This window comes from Lichenostomus cassidix, chromosome 5 (genome assembly GCF_008360975.1).
Source record: "Lichenostomus cassidix isolate B80296 chromosome 5, HeHo_3.0, whole genome shotgun sequence".
In the NCBI taxonomy this organism is placed as follows: Eukaryota; Metazoa; Chordata; class Aves; order Passeriformes; family Meliphagidae; genus Lichenostomus; species Lichenostomus cassidix.
Genome location: NC_139486.1, coordinates 20,376,935 through 20,400,820, shown reverse-complemented (window position 1 = coordinate 20,400,820; position 23,886 = coordinate 20,376,935). Strand labels below are relative to the sequence as shown.

The following is a 23,886-nucleotide window of genomic DNA, read 5'->3' as shown; positions in this document are numbered from 1 at the left end:
TTACCATCAAAAAGAGATAAGAAAACAAGATTCTACAGGGTATCCTCACTTCTGGAATGTATAAGAATACATTCCATATTTCTTTTTATAATGCTGAGTCTTTCCTCTATTACTGATCTTGTGTGGATTGCTCCAGTGCATTTTAAATTATTTTACATTACAATGCTCTGCTTCTGCGTCCTGACTCTGTGAACCTGACAGGCATCCCTGGAGCTTATTCAGGTGCCTTCTGCAGCATCAGAAAGGTGTCAGATTGCTGGACTTGGAATGACTGAGAAATCCAGCATCCTCTTAGAAGCTTTATTACTTCCTTGTAGATCCCACTCCATATACAATTCAACAGATGGCATTCTGAAGCATCTCAGGAATCAATAAATCACTTCTGTTATAGGGCCTTTAATTCAAGAATGTCAGAAACGGAGGCCATAACAGAAAAAATGCATTATTGGGCACTGATTTATGTATGTGCTTAACCGCACTGAACACTGAAAATTAGTTTCTATGCTGACAAATGGCCAGATTTGGTTACTTTTGGGCATGTAATTGCAAGAAGGCAAACCAAAATTATTAGAGGAAAAAAAAAGCTAAAATATCATTGTGCCACTGTATAAATCTGTGTTGTGCTGTGCCCTCTGCATTGCACTCGGTTTTGGTCATCAGCTCTCAAAAACTGATCTATGACAAATAAAAAAGCTGCAGGATATGCAATGGTTTCCACATGAGGAGAGGTTAAATAGGCTGACATTCTTCATGATGAAAAATTGGTAAGCAAATGGTAATAACAGAGGTCTCTAAAATCAAAATGGAACAGAGAAATTGTGACTAGACAATGACTGCTCACAGTTTCTCATGAAACAAAGACTGAGAAGTGAAATGAGGTAGGAGCAGGCTGAGATCAAACAGGAGGAAGTATTTTTACATGAAATGTGGAATTCACTGCCATATGATATTTTAGAAAAAAATATAAATATATTTTAAAAGCTAATATGTCAGCATGTGGTAGAAAAGCCCATTAAGAACCATGAAATACAAAATCTACGCAGCACAGAGTTTCAGGTATAACCACCTCCTAACTGATGCTTGCCACTCCATCTAGCATATGTGAGAGAAAAGTACTTCTACATGTTTCTCTTGTGTTTATCCTTTATCTGTGAACAAACATAAACGTCTAATGCCAGGGTCAGGAATCAAGGCTTCAATAGAGTTGGAGCTAGCATGACTACACTTATGCTCTGTTTTCACATGTTCTTACTGAACAGTCATTCTAAGTATATACCTGCATTTGAACCACTTGCGTCTGTGACTTAGTATGGACAGATATGAGACATACCTTCATGCATTTTAAAGGGTCTAAAAAAAAGCAAAAATTAAATATGAGACACATAACTAGATAAATCACAGAGGCAGTGAACTTCCAACTCTTTCGTTAAAATTCACATTGCAGGAATTCCCCTCTAAATGGGAAGGCCTTTGTCTGTAAATTGCATCAATATTTCATTAATTAAATTCATTTTTTTTTCTGTCTTCCTTTTGTTTTGTGTAATTAGGATATAGTCATTTACAGCCAAACCTCTGTTTAGCTGCTATAAAATATTCATTTCCAGTTGCAGCTTGATAATGAAACAGTATCCTGCAGCCCATTCAAACTGTTGCAAGGCAAGGCAAATTACCAAAGGGAAGGGAATAAATTCATTTTTTAAAAAAACAATGGACTTAAACATGCTCAGTACAAACTGCTTTCAGGCAAAGGAAAAGGCTGCCAGCTAAAAAGCAATTTATGTAATACGTTGGCAAGGAGGTGGGAAGCCAGTGAATAGAACTTAATGAGTTGACAGCTGTCAAGAGCTCCATGGTGTCAGATTGTAGCATTTGTTTCGATCAATTGCACATTCTGGGTAAGTGGGAGATGTAGGTAAAAGGGATATCCTGAGACCAGCCAGGTAATTTGTTCCACTGCCTATGAGGTGCTGAGATTCAAAGCTGCCTGATAAAGAGGTTACAGAGCTTTACTCTGCACCTGTTAGAAAAGCTGTGCTTTGTCTGAAAGCGAGTTTTGTATTCTGATGGGATGCATTCTGGTGGTCCACCATGGCAGGGCTCTTTTTCTGAGGGTCATTTGCCTTTGGTGTTAAGCTCTGTTGCCATTTATTTCTATAGATGTGTGCTGCAGGTTTTTTCCACTGATGAGAATTTGCAAGAAATTCCATTCTGCAGGAGTCCCAGTTCGTAGGAACTGTGCAGTCATTTCCAATATTTTATTTCATTTCAGAAACATTAAAGAGAGGGGAATGTTTATTATGTCCCTCCTACCTCAGCCCTGCATAACAGTTTGTTACAGTCCATATGGGAGTTCCATTTTGACAGTGTGAGTCTTTCTGTTCACAAAGTATAAAGAACTGTGTACAATCAGGGAAGGCTGCCCAGGGAGGTGGTTGACTCACCATCCCTGAAGTTATTTAAAAGATGTGTAGATGTGGCACTTGGGGACATGGTTTAGTGGACTTGGCAGTGTTAAGTTAATGGTTGGACTCGATGATGTTAAAGATCTTTTCCAGCCCAAATGATTTCAGGATTCTATAATCTTTCTTCAGATGCTTTGCACAGCACTGTCCTCAAGGTATTCTCAGAACAGTTTATAAACATTTGCTTCCAAGAGATACATGTGTATCTTCAGCATCTTAAAGATTAAGCCATGGTGTGCTTAATCTTTGACATTAACAGCCCTGTCAAGGGTCATTGCAAATCAGTGGCAGAGGCATCCTGGCACTCAGCTCTTCTTTGTAATTCCACACTTGTGTAAAATGGGTGATCAGACTGGTGAAAATAATGGACCCCTCTGACCTGAGATTTCTGAATCAAAAGAGATCTCACTGACTGCAGTCTTTTACTTGCAAATTCCTAACTTAAGTTATATGCCTGCTAGTAACTGTGAGACCATTAGTAACAGCTGCTAAAAATTGGAGACAATTAGAGGATTCTTTAGAAACACTTTTGCTGTCTTGATGCATTTCAAAGGAATACAGTGCTGTACTCTGGACTTCTAACAACTTCACTGCATGTCCCACAGTGCAAAAATGCACATGCTTTGATTTTACGTGCTGTTGCCAGTCAAAATACTGATATGGATATAACTGTGCCAATTATTGTCAGGTTAGTTGGCAACACTCAAAGGTGGTGTAACTCTGCCAACAAAAAGCCTTCTTCGGTTAGCATTGTTGGACCTAAAAGGAGCGGTTCTGCCAACCTGGATATGCCCACATGTCTGTAATGCCAGTAACCTCTCTAGTGTGAGCAGGACCTAAGTCTGAAAAGGCAGAAAGCACCACCTTTAAAATTAGGCTATTAGGTCTTGTTTCTGGCTAGTACAAGTGAAGCTACAATAATGATACCATTGAAAAAGGAACTTTAAAGGAAAGTGAACTTGTTTCCTCCAGGAGAGACCAGAAGCATACCATCATCCCAAAGCTGTTGCTGTAGCTGTTATAGAAATGGAACATCAAATTTTGTCTTAGAACAAAAGTTCTGATTCTTTCTACTTTTTTAATTCTTATGCAAAAGCATAAACTGATCTAGCAAGACACCTAAGCATGAACCTTTATCTCTCCATTCAGGGGCTGGAATATCTTGAATATGGGGGTTCTTGCTACATTTCGGCCCCATCCTGCTCAAGCTGTCCTTTTCTATGCCTTGCTAAGACTGAAGTTAAATCCTCTATGGGCTAAAACTTGGCTGTCCATAGTCTGGAAAACCCGGGAATTTCTTCGTATTACTGAAGGCTTTTAATGGGCATTGCATGAAAAGTGGCATCGTTTCTTCTGTAATTTCCACTGTTGTCAACAGTATAATTAGAATATATGAGAGAAAATCTTTCTCAGAGTTTCTATTTTCACCTGATAAGTGTCTCATTCAAATTCTTTATGCAGAAGCTTCTTCATTTCATTGTGGGCATGAATTTCATGCTATCTTGCAGTCCTTACAAGAGGTTATTGATGTCAAAAATGTAATATTACAACAAAACTGAGTTTAGAAGCAAGTTTACTGAAAGAAGTCCTTTGTGCTTCTGATGATGTTCCTTTGGATACTTGTTTCCTAGTATCTTCCAAATTACACCACGGAAATCTGAAGGACACAAGGAAAGACCTTTTAGTACTTGATGCCTTGATAGACAGAATTGCAGCAAAACAGAAAGCCTCCTAACTGGTGTGGAATGGTGTTGTTGTCTTCCCTTTAAACAGGTAGAAGTATAGATTATGTCAGCCTGTTCTTGATGGTGTTTAAATCTGCCTGAGTTCCTTTGTCTAGCTCTTTGCTCAGTAAGTGCATTCTAGCTAGGCATCTGTGGGGCCATTAAAGCTAACTTTGTTCCTTTTTTCCATTTTACACAAACACAAAAGATTGATTTGCCTTTACTACAGTTAATCAGATGCACTAGAAAACTAAATAAATAAGCAAGGAAAATGGCCTTCTTATCCTTCACAGGGCAAATGTCCTGATTAGGCAGGGGATACTGATAAACCCAGTGGGGATAAGTGTTCGCCAGTTTCATTGTGCATGGGAGTTTGCCTTTCCCAATGGCAAAATTTTCTTGCATAAGAACCATTCACAGCTTGGACCACTTCATGTGGCATTTAAGTGAAGTTCAGTTTGTATTTCATGCTCAGGAGTCATTTGTCATGTTCCACAGCTCATGACGTTGAAGTTTACCAGGTCTCATCCAGTACTTGATGGACCAAGGTTGATTTTTTTAAGCTGGGTATATGATTGATGGGAGTAGGTCTCTTTTAAGCTGGGTATATGATTTTGATGGGTATATGATTGATGGGAGTAGATCTCTTTCCTTGTTAAAGTTATGATTAGACAAACTTCTGGTTCTAACTTCCGTAAGTATTCCCCCATGATCCCTGGTAGTGGTGGTACTGATTTCATTTCCCTGTTTATTCTTTCCCTGTTTCCTTCTTTACTCACTACATGTCCTTTGCTAATATGTGGTGTGAAGTCAGTTCCCTGTCCCTCTTGTAAAGGTGTTAGATCACTAGAATTTTAAAAACGAAAAAGAAAGTTAATGGTAGAAAAGCATGATTTTTAAGCATTAGATATTTGGCAGTTGTATTGCTGGGTGAAATAATGTCTAGAACTATTTAATTTTTTATTACATTTGACAATGATGACATAAGTATGTTAATAGGTTAATGGTAATATATACCTTTTGTTGAGTAAACAGATGTTTCTGTACTAGCTGCTGACAATCATTTACTTCCTGTATTAAGAGAGGAAGAATGGCCTTGTGGTTAAGAGGTTGTCACTATTCCTGGGAAATCTGAGTTCTACTGCAGCCACCTTTGTGACATTCATGTTTATAAACTTCTATTGTTTAATTAAATTAAAACCAATCATAACCCTTTTTTAGCAGGTGTGTTGTACATATGCTTACATATCGCTATTTAGTGGATATTTTCCTTTGTTAGATGTTGTGCTCTATAATGTCATTCAGGGAGCAGTTCTAGGTGCTGATCTGTACCTAGTGGGCCAGGATTTATTCTGCATTTATTTATTCTACATTATATTTATTCTGCATTTAAATGTGTGGGAACTGCCTTCCCCTTGTGAGCTAATGTGTGAATCCTGTGAGTAACAGTATTTAAATGCCATTTTCTAAGTGTGGGTTAATGTTGGAGGAAAAGAGGAATATTTGTCTGGCAGGAACAGTCTAGCACATTAATGCGAATATTCAAAGATAGTTGTTTATCTTATTGCACTCAGAGGTACTTATAATAATTGCAGAAGTTGTTTTAAGGCACATTTATTCAGAGTGATTACGTTTATTGTTACTTCATGAATAACACACCCTGTCACATTAGATTTTAAGTGCCACAGTTTGGACCGTACCAGAGTATTTTCTCCTTTATGAATTTTACAGTTGTGTGTGCCAACTGTTTGTGGCTGATGTTATAATGAGTAGGAGTAATTAGGAGAGCAGCAGGGGAGGAGGCAAAGAACTCCCCAGTTAAAAAAAAAAGATGATGGGCAACTACTGTGCAGCCCCCAGGACTGTCCTGCCCATCACTCGCCATGGGATGCTGGCAAGATTGCTGCAGAGCCTCAGGCACAGTGACTGTGCCTCCACCAGTGCTTGCTGGCATTTTGTGGATCAGGTATTAGGCCCTACTGCCATCAGTGTTTAATATGTCAACACACTCATGTTTTCTCCAGGGAACGATGTCTGCTGGGAGATCTCCCATATCTTTAATTTCTCATTAAGCCTCATTTGCAAGAGATTATGAGATCCCAGCAGTAGGTGCTACAGCAATAGGAGTACTGCTTTAATAGAAACAGGACTTGTATGGTTTTATTAAGTGATCCCATAGGTAGAAATGATAGTTAAATTGCATATGTGACTACCTCTTTGCTACATAGTAACTGTACTCTACAGATTTTTCTTTTGAATCATTTGTTGGGAGGGAGTGCAACACGGTGCAGATTTTGAGGCTTAAGAGATTGTCATTAAAGCTACTGTGCTGTGCTTAGTTATTTATTTCTTGCTCATAGTGATCCAATCAATAACAGAACAAAATCAAATACAACTCCCTCCCCTCTGAGGAAAAAAGACAAGCTAAATAAAGATGTCCAGGAGAAAATGCCAGCAAACGACATATTGATTTCCAGCAAAGGAGCAAAGTGTAAATGAAAAATATTCTTCTGACACAGTTATTAAGTGCCAGCTAGCACGCGAAGAAAAACCCATTTACTCTTACTAGAGGCTGAGCCTTCAAAGGGCAGCTGATTCATCTCAGATCATTTGAGTCTCTAACTTTCTGAAACATAAGCTTCCCTTTACTAAATGTAAAGGAGTTTTCTGTATTTAGGCTTTGCTTTGGGAATGTAAAATGCTTACCAAAATTCTGATTGTATGCCAAGCAAGCAGAGAAGCTGCTTTCTCCCCATTTTATGGCAATATAAACAGAAGCACCAGGAAAGGGGGCAATTTTGCTGATTTCAGATAGCGAATTTATGACAACATCAGGAATATAAATTCAAGTAACATGTGGGCTCTGATTCAATGTCCTTGGCAATTTGGACTGGGACCATTTAAAAAGTTACTGCATCCCAGTGATTTGCCCTGCCCTTCTGCTGGTGAAGTATAAAACTTTTTATTTTTCAGCAAGTGTAGTTCATAGCCCAGTATATTAATAAAATTATTTCTGTGGCAGTTTAAGATAATGTATTAGAATGTGTGCACCAGCAGAATGCTAAATTCTGGCAATAATCTGTTTTTTTCCTACATATCTATAAGAATCTTTATTCAGCTTTTGCTTCCTGTCTTGCTTGAAGCAGATGCTGAGGAGAGCAGGAAGTTGAAGTTCATGCTGCCCCATGTGTTCAGCTGGTTGTTGGTTCTTCTGAGGGGGATAATGGCACAGGGGAGACTACTCTGAATCAATTTTCTGACCATTTTCTAGAGGAAATGTCTTCCATTTGAAGACTCTTGGTCAAGGGTTGGGAAACACCACTGTGTAGATTGATGTGATATTCAGAAAGCCAGACTCTTTAGCAGTGCTTGAATTTCAGCAAATTGTCCTTCCAGCAGCTCTTACTGACTTAAGGGTGGGAGTTGTTGTGGGGTCAGCTCTAGTGGCTTAATTTTTAGGATTAAGCTTTTTATTTACTTTAGTTCATGATGAGTACACTTTCTGTATCTTTCTTAGGGAGTTTTCATCTGCATCACCACCATCTGTATAACTGGGGTTATGCTTAAAATAGAGGACTGATGGCTACTGTTTCAAGTAATAGTCCTTTCAATAAGAAATAAAAACATAATAGGGAAGGAGAACAAGCTGTATCAAATAATGAAAAATACACTCGGTGTGAATTGTTGCGGTTTAAAGGATGTTGCAGCAGACTTTACCCTAGAGCTTCTCTACCCAGGCCAGTTCAGCGCCTCAGAGCTCCAAACCCTCTGTCCCAGGGCCGGACACTGCGCTCTCACCGGCTAGGGAGTCATAAGGCTAGCTCTGGTTCGTCTGCTTCCACAACCGGCAGTGATAAAGGAGGCGAGGAGGGTCTATGCGTTGTGTCCATGGAAGATGTTTATTCGCATGGTGCAGCAGAGGCCAACAACCTCCCCGAGGCAGAGATGCCTCGAGGGCGAAGGCCTCACATGCACAGCCACATGTGGAGCATAAACACACGTGGAGCATAGACAGCAAGATGGCAGAGGGTAAGGGGTTTTATAGGGAAACAGAGAGGGGCAGGGACAGCACACAGGCCCAGTGACCTCTGGGTACAGGGGAGGTACAGGGGCGGAGTTAGGAGTACAGGAACCAATAGGGGAAACCCGAGAGTGTGGCCAGGGCCACGTGGGGTTAGGGTATAGGAACCAATAGGGAAAACTGGGGGCGTGGCTAGGACCACATGGAGTAGGGAAGGCAGGACAATAGGTGACAAGTACAGTCGTTAAGAAAGGGGTGTGGGGAACTTGCAGCTATTATCACAATATTTCCCCATTTTTTACTAAATTAAAGAGGGAAAGGCTTTTCCTAAAAACTTTCATAGCAAATTTTTAAACAACAGGAAAATGGTAAAACAACATAATGTAAAGCAATAACAAAATTAGTTTTGCTGTGAGTATGGGGAAAACGATGATGCAGCTGGCTGATTTTGATGTTGGAATTCAGTACAGGCTGAATTTTCGGACTGCAGCCATGTTTGTAGTCTGTTTTTCTTTTGCTGGGGCTGCTAAGATGAAGGCAGGGTTTGCAGCAGCAACGGGGTTGTCACCGAAGTCTTTCTCAGCTTAGGAGAGGGAGAAAACTTTGGACGCAGCGCAGCTCCACTGGGTGACACACAGCTCTTCCCTGCTGTGGCTCTGCCGGGTCTGGAACAGTTCCACTAAGCCCCAGCACAGCCGGACGGCAGCACAGCTTCAGGGACTGCTCTGGCGCAGCTCCACTAGGCTCCGGGGGCAGTGTCTGCCGCGGGGAGCCAGAGGTGTAGCCCCACCGGCTCCTCCGAGCCTGCCGCGGGCAACTGGAGGTGCGGCTCCGCTCCTGGCCAGGCCATAGCTGCTTCTGGCTGAGAGGGAACACCTGAGAGGATGGGAAGAGGGGCTCGCACCGAAGAGAAACACTCAGATGGGGAAGGATCTGTAACCGAAGGGAGCGCCCACCGACGCGGGGGGACGGGCTACAACGGAACATGAGGGACACAGGGGGCGGGGCTTCGGCAAGCCCGGGAAAATTTCAAGGGGAAGAAGACAACATGGAGTGCCTGACCATGCGGCAGGCGCCATATTGGAAAACACATGGAGTCAGCTCAGCTGAGGTTTGGGGCACAGGAAAGGAGGTTAGCAGGGATCTTGAGTTAGAGTGATCAGTTCTAACCCGGGAAAGGGACAGGAGAGGCTGAAAAACGTACGATCAGCTCTCTCCTGAGGGACAGAGGGGGAACACGAGCTGGTGGAGGAGGGGGTGCCACCAACACATGGCCGACGCCATGTTGGGGGATACATGCAGGGGAAGGTGCTTATTAGGGAGAGAACAAGGGTTTTTCACTGCCAGATAACTAAATAAAACAAAACACAGATTAGTCTACTTTATCTCTCACGCGCAAAAACTTCCCACACAACAGCTGATTCCCCATTCCTTATAAAATATGTCTAATTTTATAAGAAAAACTTCTCCCAAAATGGGGACACAAAACTTAGGTCTCCCCTTGTTAGAAGTGGGTATTTTCTTGTCGAGATTTCGCATGGAGCGCAACTCCCTTCACCTCGACAAGAAGCCACCTCTAACCCTCCACCCACACCAAGGCAAAAAGAACAAACTAAAAAGAAAAAAGGGACCCCCGTACCAAGCGGACCAGGCCTTCACCGGCTCCCCTCCCAAGGGGCTTTCCAGAGGGCTTACCAAGCACAGAGAATCAAAACAAAAAGCACTCGGGATGGTCCACCGCCGTTCGGCCAACCTCCTTGAAAAGCGCGACTTTTTTCCAGAGGCTACCGGCCGCCCCTTCAGTCTTCTCGCTGAATGCAAGCTTCTCGTTGGGGAAATGGCTTCCCAAATGCGACTACTCCCCTGCCACAGTTGCGGCTGCAGGGGGACGCTTTCCAGGGTGGCTTCTGCCCCACGTTTGGGCGCCATTTGTTGCGGTTTAAAGGATGTTGCAGCAGACTTTACCCTAGAGTTTCTCTACCCAGGCCAGTTCAGCGCCTCAGAGCTCCAAACCCTCTGTCCCAGGGCTGGACACTGCGCTCTCACCGTCCGGGGAGCCATAAGGCTAGCTCTGGTTCGTCTGCTTCCACAACTGGCGGTGATAAAGGAGGCGAGGAGGGTCTATGCGTTGTGTCCATGGAAGATGTTTATTCGCATGGTGCAGCAGAGGCCAACGACCTCCCCGAGGCAGAGATGCCTCGAGGGCGAAGGCCTCACATGCACAGACACACGTGGAGCATAGACAGCCACATATGGTGCATAGACAGCCACACACATAGACACACGTGGAGCATAAACATACGTGGAGCATAGACAGCAAGATGGCAGAGGGTAAGGGGTTTTATAGGGAAACAGAGAGGGGCAGGGACAGCACACAGGCCCAGTGACCTCTGGGTACAGGAGAGGTACAGGGGCGGAGTTAGGAGTACAGGAACCAATAGGGGAAACCCGAGGGAGTGGCCAGGGCCATGTGGGGTTAGGGTATAGGAACCAATAGGGAAAACTGGGGGCGTGGCTAGGACCACATGGAGTAGGGAAGGCAGGACAATAGGTGACAAGTACAGTCGTTAAGAAAGGGGTGTGGGGAACTTGCAGCTATTATCACAATAGTGAATATTCTTCCTGTGTGATTACTCTGAGACACTATACTGAGATAATTACTTCAGTGTGCAGACACACAGCTTTCATCTCTGAGGTACTTCTTTGGAAGAAGGAAAATGCACATGGAAAGGAGAAATTAGTTGATTAGAGGGGGAAAAGAGTCCCCTCTCACACCAAAGCTGTTTCTTTTGTGTTAAAACCAATAAATGGTATTTTACAGCTCAGCTCAAAGCTTTTGCAAATCTTGATGGTTACACTGAATAGTCTGGAAAAGACTTGCCAGTTGATCCTTTCCTAGTTCAAGACAAAAAGAACCTGTTCTGCTAGGAAAGGAAAGAAATAGAAAAGCAAGTGGCTCTGTGGGCATATGTAATCAATAAACAACCAATCTGGATTCATGGAAATGAAATTTTATTTATTTATTTAGCTCCTAAATAGTATATAATTTCTTCAGGCCAAGAAATAAATTGAAAGGATTTAGGAGGATTTGCTTATCAGCAGAACACCACGAAGAATTACATTCCTTATGCTTTTGGGAAGGTACATTGAAGTTGGGTTAAGCTGCTGTGGTTCAATACTTCACTTTCCCCTGTCAGGGTGCCTTGAACAACAGATGAATTAATCCTCCCCACTTTCCTTTCTCCCCTCTTTGCCCTCCCTTCTCTTTCTCTCTCTGCTCACACTCCCTCACAACATCATCACCCTTCCCACTGCCAGCAGACAGAGACAAAAGGCAGAAACATGATTTTTCCCTGTTTTCTTTCCACAGCTCAGGCACAGAACAAAGTCTCTGAAATTTGGCATCAAACCCAGCCCAGAAGAGCCAGACTTTACAGTCTTAATGAACTATTGATTTTAGTGAGACAGGCTTTTGGTTTTCAAAGGACTAATTCAAGGTTTCAAAGCTCTTTTTAATCATGACTGCCCATGAATCTGGATTGGCATACAATTGGGAAGATTATTTTTTGCTTTCTCTTACTTAACTGCCTAGTTCCTTAATCTGTTGTCTGCCACAGTAGTGGACAAATGGCTGATTTTCTTAAGGGGCAGCTCTCTCATGATCCTTACTTAATGCTATAATTTGACAGCAAATCAGCTTTTATATCCAGCCAGGAACATGCAGCCAGGATATGCACTTTGCTAGGCTACTGTTGAAGGGTATATATCTGCTGGTTACCTGCCAGCCTCTTGGTAGGTAACACACCAGCCCCAGAGACAGGAGCTGAGGGAATGGCTTGGAGCTGAGTCAGGGGAGGTTTAGGGTGAGTATCAGGAAAAGGTTCTTCACCCAGACAGTGGTTGGGCACTGGAACAGCTCCCCAGGGAAGTGGTCAGAGCACCAGCCTGACAGAGTTCAAGAAGCATTTTGGACAATGCTCTCAGGCACATGGTGTGACTCTTGGGGCTGTTCTGTGCAGGGCCAGGAGTTTGGACTTTGATGATCCTTATGGGTCCCTTGCAGCTCAGAATATTCAGTGATTCTGGCTCTGAGCACAGCTAACTTAATGGCTGTGCTGGAGAGCTTTGCAATGACAGAGAGAAATGTGTAATGTATTTATATTGCATAGTGATGGAGAGGATGCAAATACTGACTTGATTCAGAGTGAATTAGACTGGACTGAAGGTAGATGGAGCAAGTTCTTCCCCACTGGGGCATATACACTAATGGTGTTTGTACCTGGGTGGCTTAGGCATCTGCTTGACCTCAATGCTAGTGGTTTCTGGTATTTCCTTGAGAAGACTTCTCCGTTGTTGACAAAGGTCACTACTGAGATTTTTCCTGGTGAAAGTAACACTTTTTTTTATTTGCTTAATTTTATCCTCTTTAAAAGCACTCTAAATAGTTCATCTTTCTTCCTTATGTCCTTTGTGACACCAGTAGAAATTTATCTTACCTTAAGTTCTTATTAAGTCAAATTCTGGCATTTAGTTTTACTAAGTCTGTCTCTTTCATACATCTCTCAAGTTCTTTTCAGGGGTTCTCCTCTGAGTTGACTAAAATGACTCTTAATCTTTTGGCATTGAAGTGTCCAAAACCAAATGTAATGAGCTTTTCTCTCTTCCTGCAAGTTGTCGCAGTCTGGTTGAAATCAATGCCAATTTAAACAAACAGAGGATTTGGTCCTGTTGTTTTTGTATTTACCTCAAATGAAATGTATCAGAAAAATTATTAGTTTCATGTTCTTTGATGCATTGCCTCTGCAGAGGCAGACACAACCTCAGCATTCATATGTGGGGGTGCAAAGGGCTTGCACATGTTTTTGTGTCTGTCCCATGACAAAAAAATACATGTTGTATCTGGTGCTATTGAGATGGAGAGGATTAATACTGTTTAGCCAAAGACAGTAGATCCAATACTCTCCTTAAAAGTTTATGCAGTCCCAAATTGCAGCTTCTTTTGTAATACTTCATTATGATTTTTGCAACATTTCTAATATTTTTCCATTTGTATGCAGAATCTTTCTATCTGTTTGTAGCAGTTTGAGTTTGTCCAGACTGAGTCTCTCAGGTCTGCTATACCATAATGAACTCCAGGGTATTTTGCAAATAAAGATTAATTAAATGCTAGAAACAAATGTAATGTGTAGAAAGGACAGATGAAGGATTCTCATTTAATTGAATGGTGTGAACAGAATATGAAAAGTTCTTTTAAAAGCCCAGTTACCAAAGCACAAAAGGTGGAGGTATTCAAGCAAGAAATGACACCTAATGAGACAGGCACTTCATCTGCTATCTTCTTTTGGCAAGACAGCAAATGCCTTGAGCCTGCTCTTTGCCAAGAAACATCTTGGTGTAGAACACTGAACAGCATCACTAACTTTTTGCTCTGAGGAAGCATTTGTACTCTATACTGTTATACATTGAAGAAAATACATAGTCCATGTTCCATAATAAATTTTAGATATTTAGAAAATATTGCAGTATGGAAGCAATGGAGGTAGTCAAGTGGTTGTATTTAGGAAAAGTTTGTTGACTTTGAGCTCTGTACATTTTAGGTGTGAAAGGCAAATGCAGTGCCCAGGTTAACATGACTGTATTTCTCTGCTCTCGGGAAGATATTTGTGCCTGGCATTTTGTGATGGTCATATTTCAAGAAGTACTGTAAATTGTGGTGCCTTGGTGGCAAATAGATTTACACTTCTCTCACAACAAAGCATTAAGTGTTGCTTTTCAAATAATGGTGTTGAATTGGAAGTAACATGTATAGCGTGCAGAAGAATTTCAAGAAAAAGGCAAGTAGGAAAATCGAGTCCTGCTTTACCAAGTGAAGCAACTGCCAAGTGTGTAATTCTGCAGGAGTTTGTCTGGGGTTTGAATTTATGACTCCTTGTCTTTTCTCTCCCTCTGGAAGGGAGAACTCCATCATTCTTGGGTGTGTTTTTTTATAATTTCATAAAGCTGTTCTGTGACAGAGCTTATTTTACCCAGCATGCTTAATCTTTCTCAAACAGTGGTGCACCCAAATAGCAAGGTGTAAAAAAAAAAACTTTGCAACTGGAAGAAGGAAGATTCAGCACCTGCCATTTTATGTAGAACAAAGGAGCAAAGGTTATGGATCTGATACATAAATTAAGGCTTTGGGCAATTGAAATATTGGACAGGGATGGAGTCATCTTGAGCAGATCTCGCCACACCATGCCAAATTTCTTTGCACTATACATCCCACACCAGTATGTACAGCGTAATGAACAAAGGTTGTAGAACCATCACCGTGTCAAGATTGAAGAGGCCCTTAGAGTGAATAATTAGGAGGAGGTGATTACAGAACTAATAATTCATGGAAAGGAATGGGGAGCCAATTCAGTGAAATTGAAAGAATTTGAAGGTAAATATGCCCATAAATCCTCTGGGGTGGACTCAGAGTTTAGCACTTTCTCCTACCCTGGTTTTATTCCAAGGCAATTTCATTAAACACTAGAGAGAGGGAGAGAAAAAATAATAATATAAATGCCATAAAAGATCTTTCAGAGGAAGGAATAAAAAGGGTTCCTGCCAGAGAGAGATTTTATTGAAAGTTATTATAATACCTATCTTTAGTTTTATGGCCTTTAATACAGGCCAAGTAATTTCAAAGCTGGGATTCTTTAAAAATGAAATACATATTTTAAAATAGTATAGTGTGACTTATTATTTTTAATATAGAATTTAGCTAATATAGGGAAGGGAAAAAATATTTTCTCTCTCATGTTCTTTCCAATGAAAACACAAACATCGTTTCCATCACAGCATATGGAGAAGTTTCATTACTATCCTGTTGCCTGTACACAAGAATGTTTAGCATTTGCTGTCCCTAGATCACTGGGCAGACAGTGAATTAAAGAATTAATTTGCTTACATCCCCTGGGGCCAGTGGGTGAATGTAATGAGAACCATTTCAAAAGTGGGGAAAAGAGACCAGAAATGGGGTAGTGGTTTTGCTTACTGCCTCACAGTGAGCTGTTTCCCATGAGAAGAAATTATGTTAGTGAAGAGATATCTAGGGTCTCTGCTCACTAGCCTCTCCTGTCTTATGGAAGCAGCAAGTTTAATAAATATCCAGTGAAAATTCCCAGCTCCAGAAGGGTCTTGAAAGGTAAAGATTCCTGTTACAAGGAGTAATGGTCTTCTGGATGTTTCCTTGACCTGCTCCTGTGGTCAGGAATTTGCTTTTTTTTCTCACTGAAATAGCTTTATTCCTTTGGGATGATTCAGATGTTGGTATCTGAGCGGAAGGTGTATGGAAAACCAATATGTGGTGGGACTAGAAAATCAGTTAGTGATGAATTGTGATGGAAAGTACTGAGATTAAAAATACAAGATAGGAAGTGGCAAGACAGATTAGTGTACTTATCTTTTCTGTGGTTTCTAAAGATCTCGTTAATGACCTTGACTTAAATCTAACACCACTTCTGGAGGTTTTTTTCTTTTTCTAACCCTCATTTTTAAATATACAAAATCAGCAGGATGGGATAAAGAGCAATCACAAAGCAAAAAAACCCCAAAAACCTGGAATATCAGGTGAAATAGCATGCAGTGGAGACAGGGAGAAAAGATGGTGATTAATTGATAAAATCAAGTGTGGAACCAGTCATGAAAAAGTGCAAATAGAGGTTGGAGTTGACAGGGGTGGTGAGTGCTGCACATACCACATTTGCATTTTGTCTGAGTCTGGCTGATTGTGCCCTTCTCTGTTCAGAGCAAACAGAGGCTGCAAGAGGATTTTACAGCAGGAAATCCAGTACACATATCAGACTGCAGCATAAATATGTTGCATGTACTGCCTTAAGCTGCTTATTAGATGGGAAATTGAACAAGAAGAGGAACAAGGGCCAGACTTCATGACTTTTCAGGTTGTGGCACAGGGAGTTCCCAGTTTAGGTGTAAGGTAATTAATAGCTCTGGAAGGATGTTTTGACCTTTAATTTAGCTGATCACTTCCAAAATGCTCTAAACTTCTATTACCAACCAGTGTCCTGTTGCAAGGAGGTATCCAGTTAAAAAAACAAAAAAAAAGGGCCTTACTACCTTTCTGTTTTCATATGATGCCCCTAATATGCAAGAGAAAGAAAATAGTTATAAAGAAATTCCTTACTCTTTACAAATCGTGAATCATATTGTCAATTCAATTGGATTTGATTCCACATTGATGATGCATGAAGCCTTTAGATCTGAGCAAGTAAATGAGTAATCAAATAGGTGTAGCAGCTGATAAGAGACAACACCACATTGTTATAATTTTTATGTTTCCTACTGGAGCAAATCATCACTATTTTTCTATGAGAAGTGTGAATTGTCAGATCTTCAACTAAGAGCAAAATCCACATGATGTAAATTTAACCTGGAAATCAAAACAATTGACAGGGCTTTAGCACTGTCTGAGCAAGGTCTTCTAGTAGTGATGGATAATTTAATCTTTATTCACAGTGCTATCCCTAATTTATTCTTTATTCACAGTACTATCCTTAACTTTAGACAACTACAGTATAAATCTCCAGTTCCACTAACTATATTTCACCTGCTTAAAAATTTCTACCAGTATAGCTTTGTTTCCTAAATTGTGCTAAATTACTTTACATCGGGGCAATTAAAAACTAATATCTTTTTACCCAGGGACAGCTACATTTCACTGTTGGAGGATGTGATCACTGTATAAGTTATAAAGTTTCTGGGGATAAATAATACTTTCTCAAATATATGTGATAAGACCAGAAGAATTGAAAAAAGCAAATTTCTATTTTGTGCATTCCTCCTTTCTTATTCCCTTGCTGAGCAGACAATATTTTAAGGCCAGCGTGTCTTAAGAAAAGTCACCAGGATTTCAACAGAATTCTTCCATTTTTTATGACTGAAAGAAGATGTTAAAAAAATTACCTTGAACTGTAAGGCAGGAACATATCACCTCCAGTTCCTTTTAATCTTGACTCCCCATTGAAGCAAGATTTTAAAAGTATTTAATAAAAGTATTTAAACATGAAACTACAGCAAGATAGCATCCCACAAAGCATTGCCAAACGGTGATGCTGGGTATGACTGAGTAACACATCAAATAGAGATTCCCTTACTTCATGACTGTTTTTTTAACAGATATTCTATTTTTATAATTTTTCCTGCAACTTACCTATCCTGTTTTTCTTTCTTGGTTCAACCTAAGCCACTGAAATAAACACTGAAGGAATTAGGTTCAATCTGATCTTTCTGACCGACTTCTTGGTTCTCTTTTTCTCCCTACTTAGCTCAAATATAAACAGAGAGGGGGAGAGCAAGGAACTTCTGGCAGGGGTAAGGGCATTTCGTAGTGCTAGGAGCACAGCAGGCGAAAGAAAAGGCTGAGTCCTCAGAACTCTTATGTAAAAGGAGGAGGGAACATGTTGGAGACAGTCATAGCAAACATAAGAATGTAAAGAAGACTTTATTTAAAGCTGGAGAGTCTTCTTCAGGAATAAGGATTTTAAAGTCTTGTTGAGATGTGGGATTCCCAGAAGTTTTTCCTAGAGTACTGACATGCAGCTGTCCTGCTCCTGAGTTCAACAATGCTTCCTGCATGGTGGGGAGCTTCTCAGTTGCTTTGTTTCAGGAGTCATCCCACTGATCCTGCTGCTCGGCAGAATAGGCAGCTCTCCGCAAGGAAAAGTTGCTAAGGGAGACAGTTTCATCAGAAGCCATGGTTGAGCCAATGCTGCTGAGCTGGGGTAATTTTGTATTGTCTGCAGGAACATTACAACCTGTGTCCAGAGGCTGCCACAGATTCTCCCTAATGCTCTGCATTACTAATTCAACTAATTGCAGCAATTACAGGCAGGAGATGCTGCTGGGAAGAGACACCAGTACACGTCTTACTAACATGCTGCAGTACATGCTGCTCATTAATTAGACTAGTACACACACAAAAAGAAAAAATAAATTAAAAAGTAAATTAAGAAAAAAAAATACCACCAGCTGGAAACTGGAAATGTTGGAAATGTGGAAATGCAAAGGAATGTGATGAAACCTGTAAGGCTGTGAATGGTCACAGTTTGGCTTAACCCTTTCAGAACCAGACTTTTCAGCTGGTCAACCTAGTTGCATCCACATCCCTGTTCACTTGCTAAGCAAGGGAATGAGGTTGCATGTTAGGCATACCTGACATATGCAGCAGTTTATCGTGTAACAAATGAGCTGCACAGATATTTACTATCTGGGTAAACACCAGATTTCCAGCCCAAGAGGTGCATTAACAGAGTAGGAATTACATCTGCCTGAGAGTGGTACATCAGCAAAGGGTATTGCTAGCTGCCTGAGTGATGTATGTTAACTGCATCTATCTGGTATATTTTTCTTTGCAGAAAGCGTGTTCAGTCAGAATATGCCTCACATGGTCAGTGTCTCTGGAGGTGCCTTCTGGCTGTTCCTGTATACATGATCCTGGTACTTATGGAGGAGCCCAGGCTCTTCCAAGCAGACACATCTACAGTGGCTGTTGGAGGGCACTTTGCCAGCCAGGCAGGCTTTGTAGCCCACTGTGCTCCATCAGTGTGATCCACCTGCTGCCCTAAACAGCCCAGCAGGTGCACAGCACCTGTGCACACCTGAAATATTTAACAGCACAGGATCAGGAGACTCCAATTTACACAGGCGTATCTGGAGTGCTCAATACAACTTAAATATTTTAAAAGTTACAATTCTGAGGTTTTTTCCCTTAGATATTTAGCTGCTTCTGTAATAGCTCCTTGCCTTGCAAATGTCTTACTTTGTTTTCCTTTGTTTCTTTCCTTCATGTGCCAGACAACAGATGACATCGTTTCATCAGCTGAATGTTCCAGTGATGATGAAGATTTCATTGACTGTGAACCTAGTACAGGTAAGTCAGGTCAGTCTTGTTTTGCTTGCTTTCTGATTTCATTTGCAAAAAACAATGCATACATATATTTTATATGTGTGGATGTATACATATATAATTATATATGTATATATGTGTGTGTATATGTGTATATATATATACACCTAGGTATATATACACTGTATATAAAATAAGAAATTATGTAGCCAAGCATCAGATCCCATGGACTTGGCAACAGCAAAACACAGAGATGTAGTCACGATTTGGTTTATATAAAGTTGTTCGCATGGAAAGGCAAACTTTCTGAAAGTGATCCCAGCTAATTAGTAGTTCACATGTTTGTAGAAGTTACTTTACTGACACAGTAGGAAAAAAATATCAATATAGAGTGTGACAAATAATGAAGATTTATGAAGTGGGGAGGATGGCCATTTGTGAAACAGAAGAGAAACAAAAGTGAAACAAAATTGGGTTATTAGCAATGTTTAATCTTTCTTAATCGCTCTGAAGATGGATGTTAAGGGATACATTTGTCCATGGGATTTTGAGTACAGTTAACATGGTAATGTGTTTATACTAATTTTGTTTCCTGTGAGCTCGAAGAAATTGGGGAACACCAAAACATAGTTTTAACATAACAAAATTAGTAGTAATTCTTGCCTTGTTATCTGCAGTGATGCTTCAAAATGTATCCATTAAAGAGTCAGAAGGACTGGCCATGTGGAACTGACTCAACTTCTCCCTTTCAGATACATTTTGATAAATTGATGGCTTTTCTTTCTGGTGAGATTATGATGTGATATCCAGCAGGCAACTGCAGTCTATTTTATTTCTTACAGGCTTTTTCAAGTCTTCTTTTTTGAGGCTTGCCATGAGTTAAGCATTTCTATAATAGAGAACAGACATCATCGAATTTCTGTGTACATTCAAAAGAAAAAGAGGAAGTTTGGTTAGAATTCTTGTCTTTAAAAGTGAAACATATAAATAGTTCAAAGAGGTTCTTTTGTTTGGCTTTGTTTTGTTTGTTTTTGCTTTGTTTTATTTGGGACGATATTTTTTTCCTTACAAAAAATCCCAAGAAAGTATTATAAATGTTCTTTTTCTAGTTTCCTGAAGCCATTTGAGTAATACAATAATAACATTAAAATTCACCCAAGGCTAGTGCTTTCACATTTCTTTTCAATTTGTCATGCTGTACCTGCATTTTTAGTAGAACTTGGTCCTGCTGTAACCTGAGATTGGCATTGTGTTGTAGCTGGGAACTTCCACCCATACTCTTGACTTCCCTGTGATGGCAGTGAAGGCAGTGACACATTGACTGAGGGTAACAGGTAGCTCAGCCTATTTCCCATTTTTTTCACAGATTTCTATGTTTTTCAACTCCCCGTCTGGAAGAAAAGCAGCCCAAATAATAGTAGATTGTGAAGTATAAACAATGTGGGTACTGAGAGTTTAAATAAAGGTAGTAATGAAATGGCAGCACAGTGATTATAATGAAAGTGAGGCATGAGATAAATAGGACTGTATTAAAAGGACAAATGTACCACAACTGATATGCAAATGAATGAAGTCACTGCATTAAAGCTTCACTAACATGTGAAGACTTCCTTTTTTCTAATTTATATTCTGATTGCCAAGTATTTCAATTAAAGGACAAAATGAGGTCTTTATCAGACTCCTCCTCTTGTAAATTTTTGTTTCAAAAATCACAATAATTTCAACACCTAGAAATTGTAGCAGCAATATTTTCAGCTTGTGCTGCCAGTGGAAAAATCAAAGTTTGAGTAGAAATTTGGTAAAACAGGATGTTTAGCATGAAATTTCGTAGTGCTGTAGGACACCATTTCCAGACTAAAAATACCACCTTCCTGACACAGTTCGAAATCTAATGCTACAAACAGGTAAAAACTGGATTTGTAAAAATGACTTGCCTTTGAAAATCCTGCTAAGCATTACAGTTGGCAGATATAAGTGCCTATAGACATTTGAATATCTGCTGTGTAAAATAATATGATTCACAAAAAATCTGCTGAAGTTTCTCTCCTAAACTTCAGACATTCTTGTAAATTTCACCCAGTATCTTTTATTGCACCCTACTCCTCTTGCATAGGAAGATGGACTGCATAAACCACTGAAATCTGAATCTTTTCTTGGGAATTACTATGACATTGAGAATAAGAGTTAGCTTGATTATATGTAAAAATAAGTCTCCCAGATGGTCCTTGCTGATGAAATCTGCACTTCCAGATTTTGAATTTCCCTGCTCTCAGAGGTGCTGGTGTACAGAATTGCCAGAAGGAGGAGGAATATGCAGGTCCTTCTTGCATAAACTTAACTCATTCCAACTTAATAAGAAGGAAAAGTAAAAGACTTATGGTGCTTCTCGTTTTCTTTGTCTATCTTACTGTGTGCATTCCCAGTGCATCGTGTGTCTGCAATACAGCCAATATCAAAGCACTCACTCAGCCCATTCTGCTCTGGAGTACCAAAGCAATCTGAGCCAGCTTATCAAAATCCAGTAGTGCTGGCTTGGCTGAGCAGATATGTTTGCCTTTACACTTCACCAGCCAAGTCAGAATTCTGGCCACAAGCAAAGATCTGATATTTAAATATATACATTGTGGAAAGAAAAGCTCCATATCTTGCTTGTATTTTCAGTGTCTGGCTTCAGATTTTTTTAAAACTTAATGTTGGAGGTTTTTTTAATTGAGCTCATTTGAAATTGCTTCATCCTGTTCTGTTGACAGGTCACTGCCTTCTGCCTTGCCTGATCCCTTTTACAGCAGGCTGAAAATTAAATGACCTAACCCAACACAGTCTTCTTTTTGTTGCTCTGATAATGTGTAGCTTTTAAAGCTCTTGAGTTTCTGCCAAATTTGGCCTCCATCACCCCCAGTGCCATGGTCCAGTAATGTAAAGGTTACTGAACTCACTGCTGCAGCTGTGCGATATGACACACATCACTGTGAACCTGCTGTGCAATAGCCAAGACAAGGGCAGCAGAGAATATTTCCCTGCAAATCAGAACTTTTCAGATTTCATATGGGTCAGAATCAAATCCCAATATCTACAGATACTGCTTTGGTCTTGGTCCTGTATCAGAGGCAGTACTCTACAGAGTCCTTTTGATGCCTTTGTTTTTGGTGTACTCAAAGGCTGAAAATCATGTCCTCTTTGAGGCTAAATATCATGTGAAAACCATTTGGCAAGGTCTTATTGCCACTTAACTCTAATTCACTCTTGAATCCGAGACCTGAATCCCATGTGCAAACAATCTGCATCTGAACACTTGCATCTCTTTAAAAAAAGACTGTGTGAAGGTGATTCCCTCACTCTGCTCCCTTCAGGATTTTCCAGGCTGGCTTGAAACACTCGCTGTAGCTGGCTAACATTTTGTGCCCCCCTTCCAAAAGTGATTTACTTTGTAATTTTGGTAGAAAAATATCATTTAAAAAACAGGCACTGTCAGTGGACCTGTCCTGACTGAGGCAGCTCACAAACACCACCTGTAGAGATGTATTTATACATAAAGAATTATTCCAAGTGATGGCAGTGACAGCTGTGGATCCAAAACCCATTTGTATTTTATGTAATGCAAAAGAAATGGTTGCAGGTTCAGGGATAAAAATTGCCCACTCTTCATCTTATTGCAGACATGCCTAGATATCCTTACATCTCTAGAGCTCCCAGAAGGCTTAATCTAAGGGAGCAAAAAAATCTGTTCGTCTGGCCTGAAGAATTTACTTAACAGTTAAAAGAAGATCCTCTTTTATGTCTATGAAAATGTTCCTTGTTCCAGAACATGGCCAAAAAGCTTTCTTTTTCTGCACCAGAAACATGATGCTTTTGTCTGGTGTGAGTACAGGGCTCTCTTCTGGCCTGTTCCAGGGAGATCTGAGGCTCAAATATTCAAGTTTCTCAAAACTCAGGCCAAGGTCCTGATTCTGTGCTTTTGAGCACAGCTCTGTGGTGGAGTTTTGGTCACCCAGCTGCTCTCACAGAATACAAGATTTGTAAGGAATATATATTTTCTGACTAGGAATGACTAAGAAGCACTATGAAGAAAGAAAGCATTTATCTCTTTCCAGTGAAATTAAGAGCACCCTTACAATCTGATCTTACTGAGACTTCAAAGCCTTAAGGATTATAATTATGCTTTCCTGACAGCTGTTTCTGTCTCCTCATCCCATTGCCCTCGTTTCTGTTAAGGATGTCCATTAGTGGAGCTCTGGCACCAGGCAGGCTGGATGCTGGTGGCCAGGCAGCTGACTGGGATCATAGCCCAAGCTGCTCCTTGGACTACTGAAAACATTGAGACCCAAACACTCACCAGTTAGCCTCAAGCCCAGAATACAGCCTCTTGGAATGGTCTGTAGGGCTTAATCCTTGCTCCCTGGATTGACACATCCTGTGTTTCTTCCCTGGTGTAGTTGCCAGCTTTCCCTTCCTATCAGCCTATCGATTTCCTATGTGATTTTTTTCCAGAGAAATTTATTCTGTTTCTCAAAAGGCTTCATATATCATAATGCTGTCGTTGTCTAATCAGACTGGTAAGCCTTTCTGATGAGGGACTGGAGATAGCAGTAGATATGCCAAAATCTGCAGTTCTTTGCACTGGAAGTTACACAGTGTTTTGTACGCATTCCCACACACAGGAGGCATATATCCTACAGATATCCTCTGTGTATCTATAATTTACTGGCCTGTAGCCATCCACCTTCAGGCTGTCTGGGTCAGAGATTTATTTGCAGAAAACAAGCAGAATCTGTCTTCCAAAACAGC

The 23,886-nt window shown here is 40.6% G+C and overlaps 1 protein-coding gene across 14 annotated transcripts in view; it reads left to right on the top strand.

Annotated features, from left to right (window-relative positions):
• Positions 1 to 23,886, top strand: part of NRXN3 (neurexin 3) — a 982,570-nt gene that overhangs the window by 924,011 nt on the left and 34,673 nt on the right. For 8 of the 14 annotated variants that reach the window (XR_014852509.1, XM_085061642.1, XM_085061645.1 and 5 more), the window contains one exon: positions 19,050 to 19,134. Coding sequence is in view for 12 of the 14 variants with exons in the window: in XM_085061642.1 (XP_084917768.1) it covers positions 19,050 to 19,134 (85 nt within the window). In the remaining 2 variants the exon portion in view is untranslated. The remainder of the gene's footprint in view (positions 1 to 19,049; positions 19,135 to 23,886) is intronic. The other 6 variants (XR_014852510.1, XM_085061643.1, XM_085061641.1 and 3 more) reach the window with 1 other exon arrangement.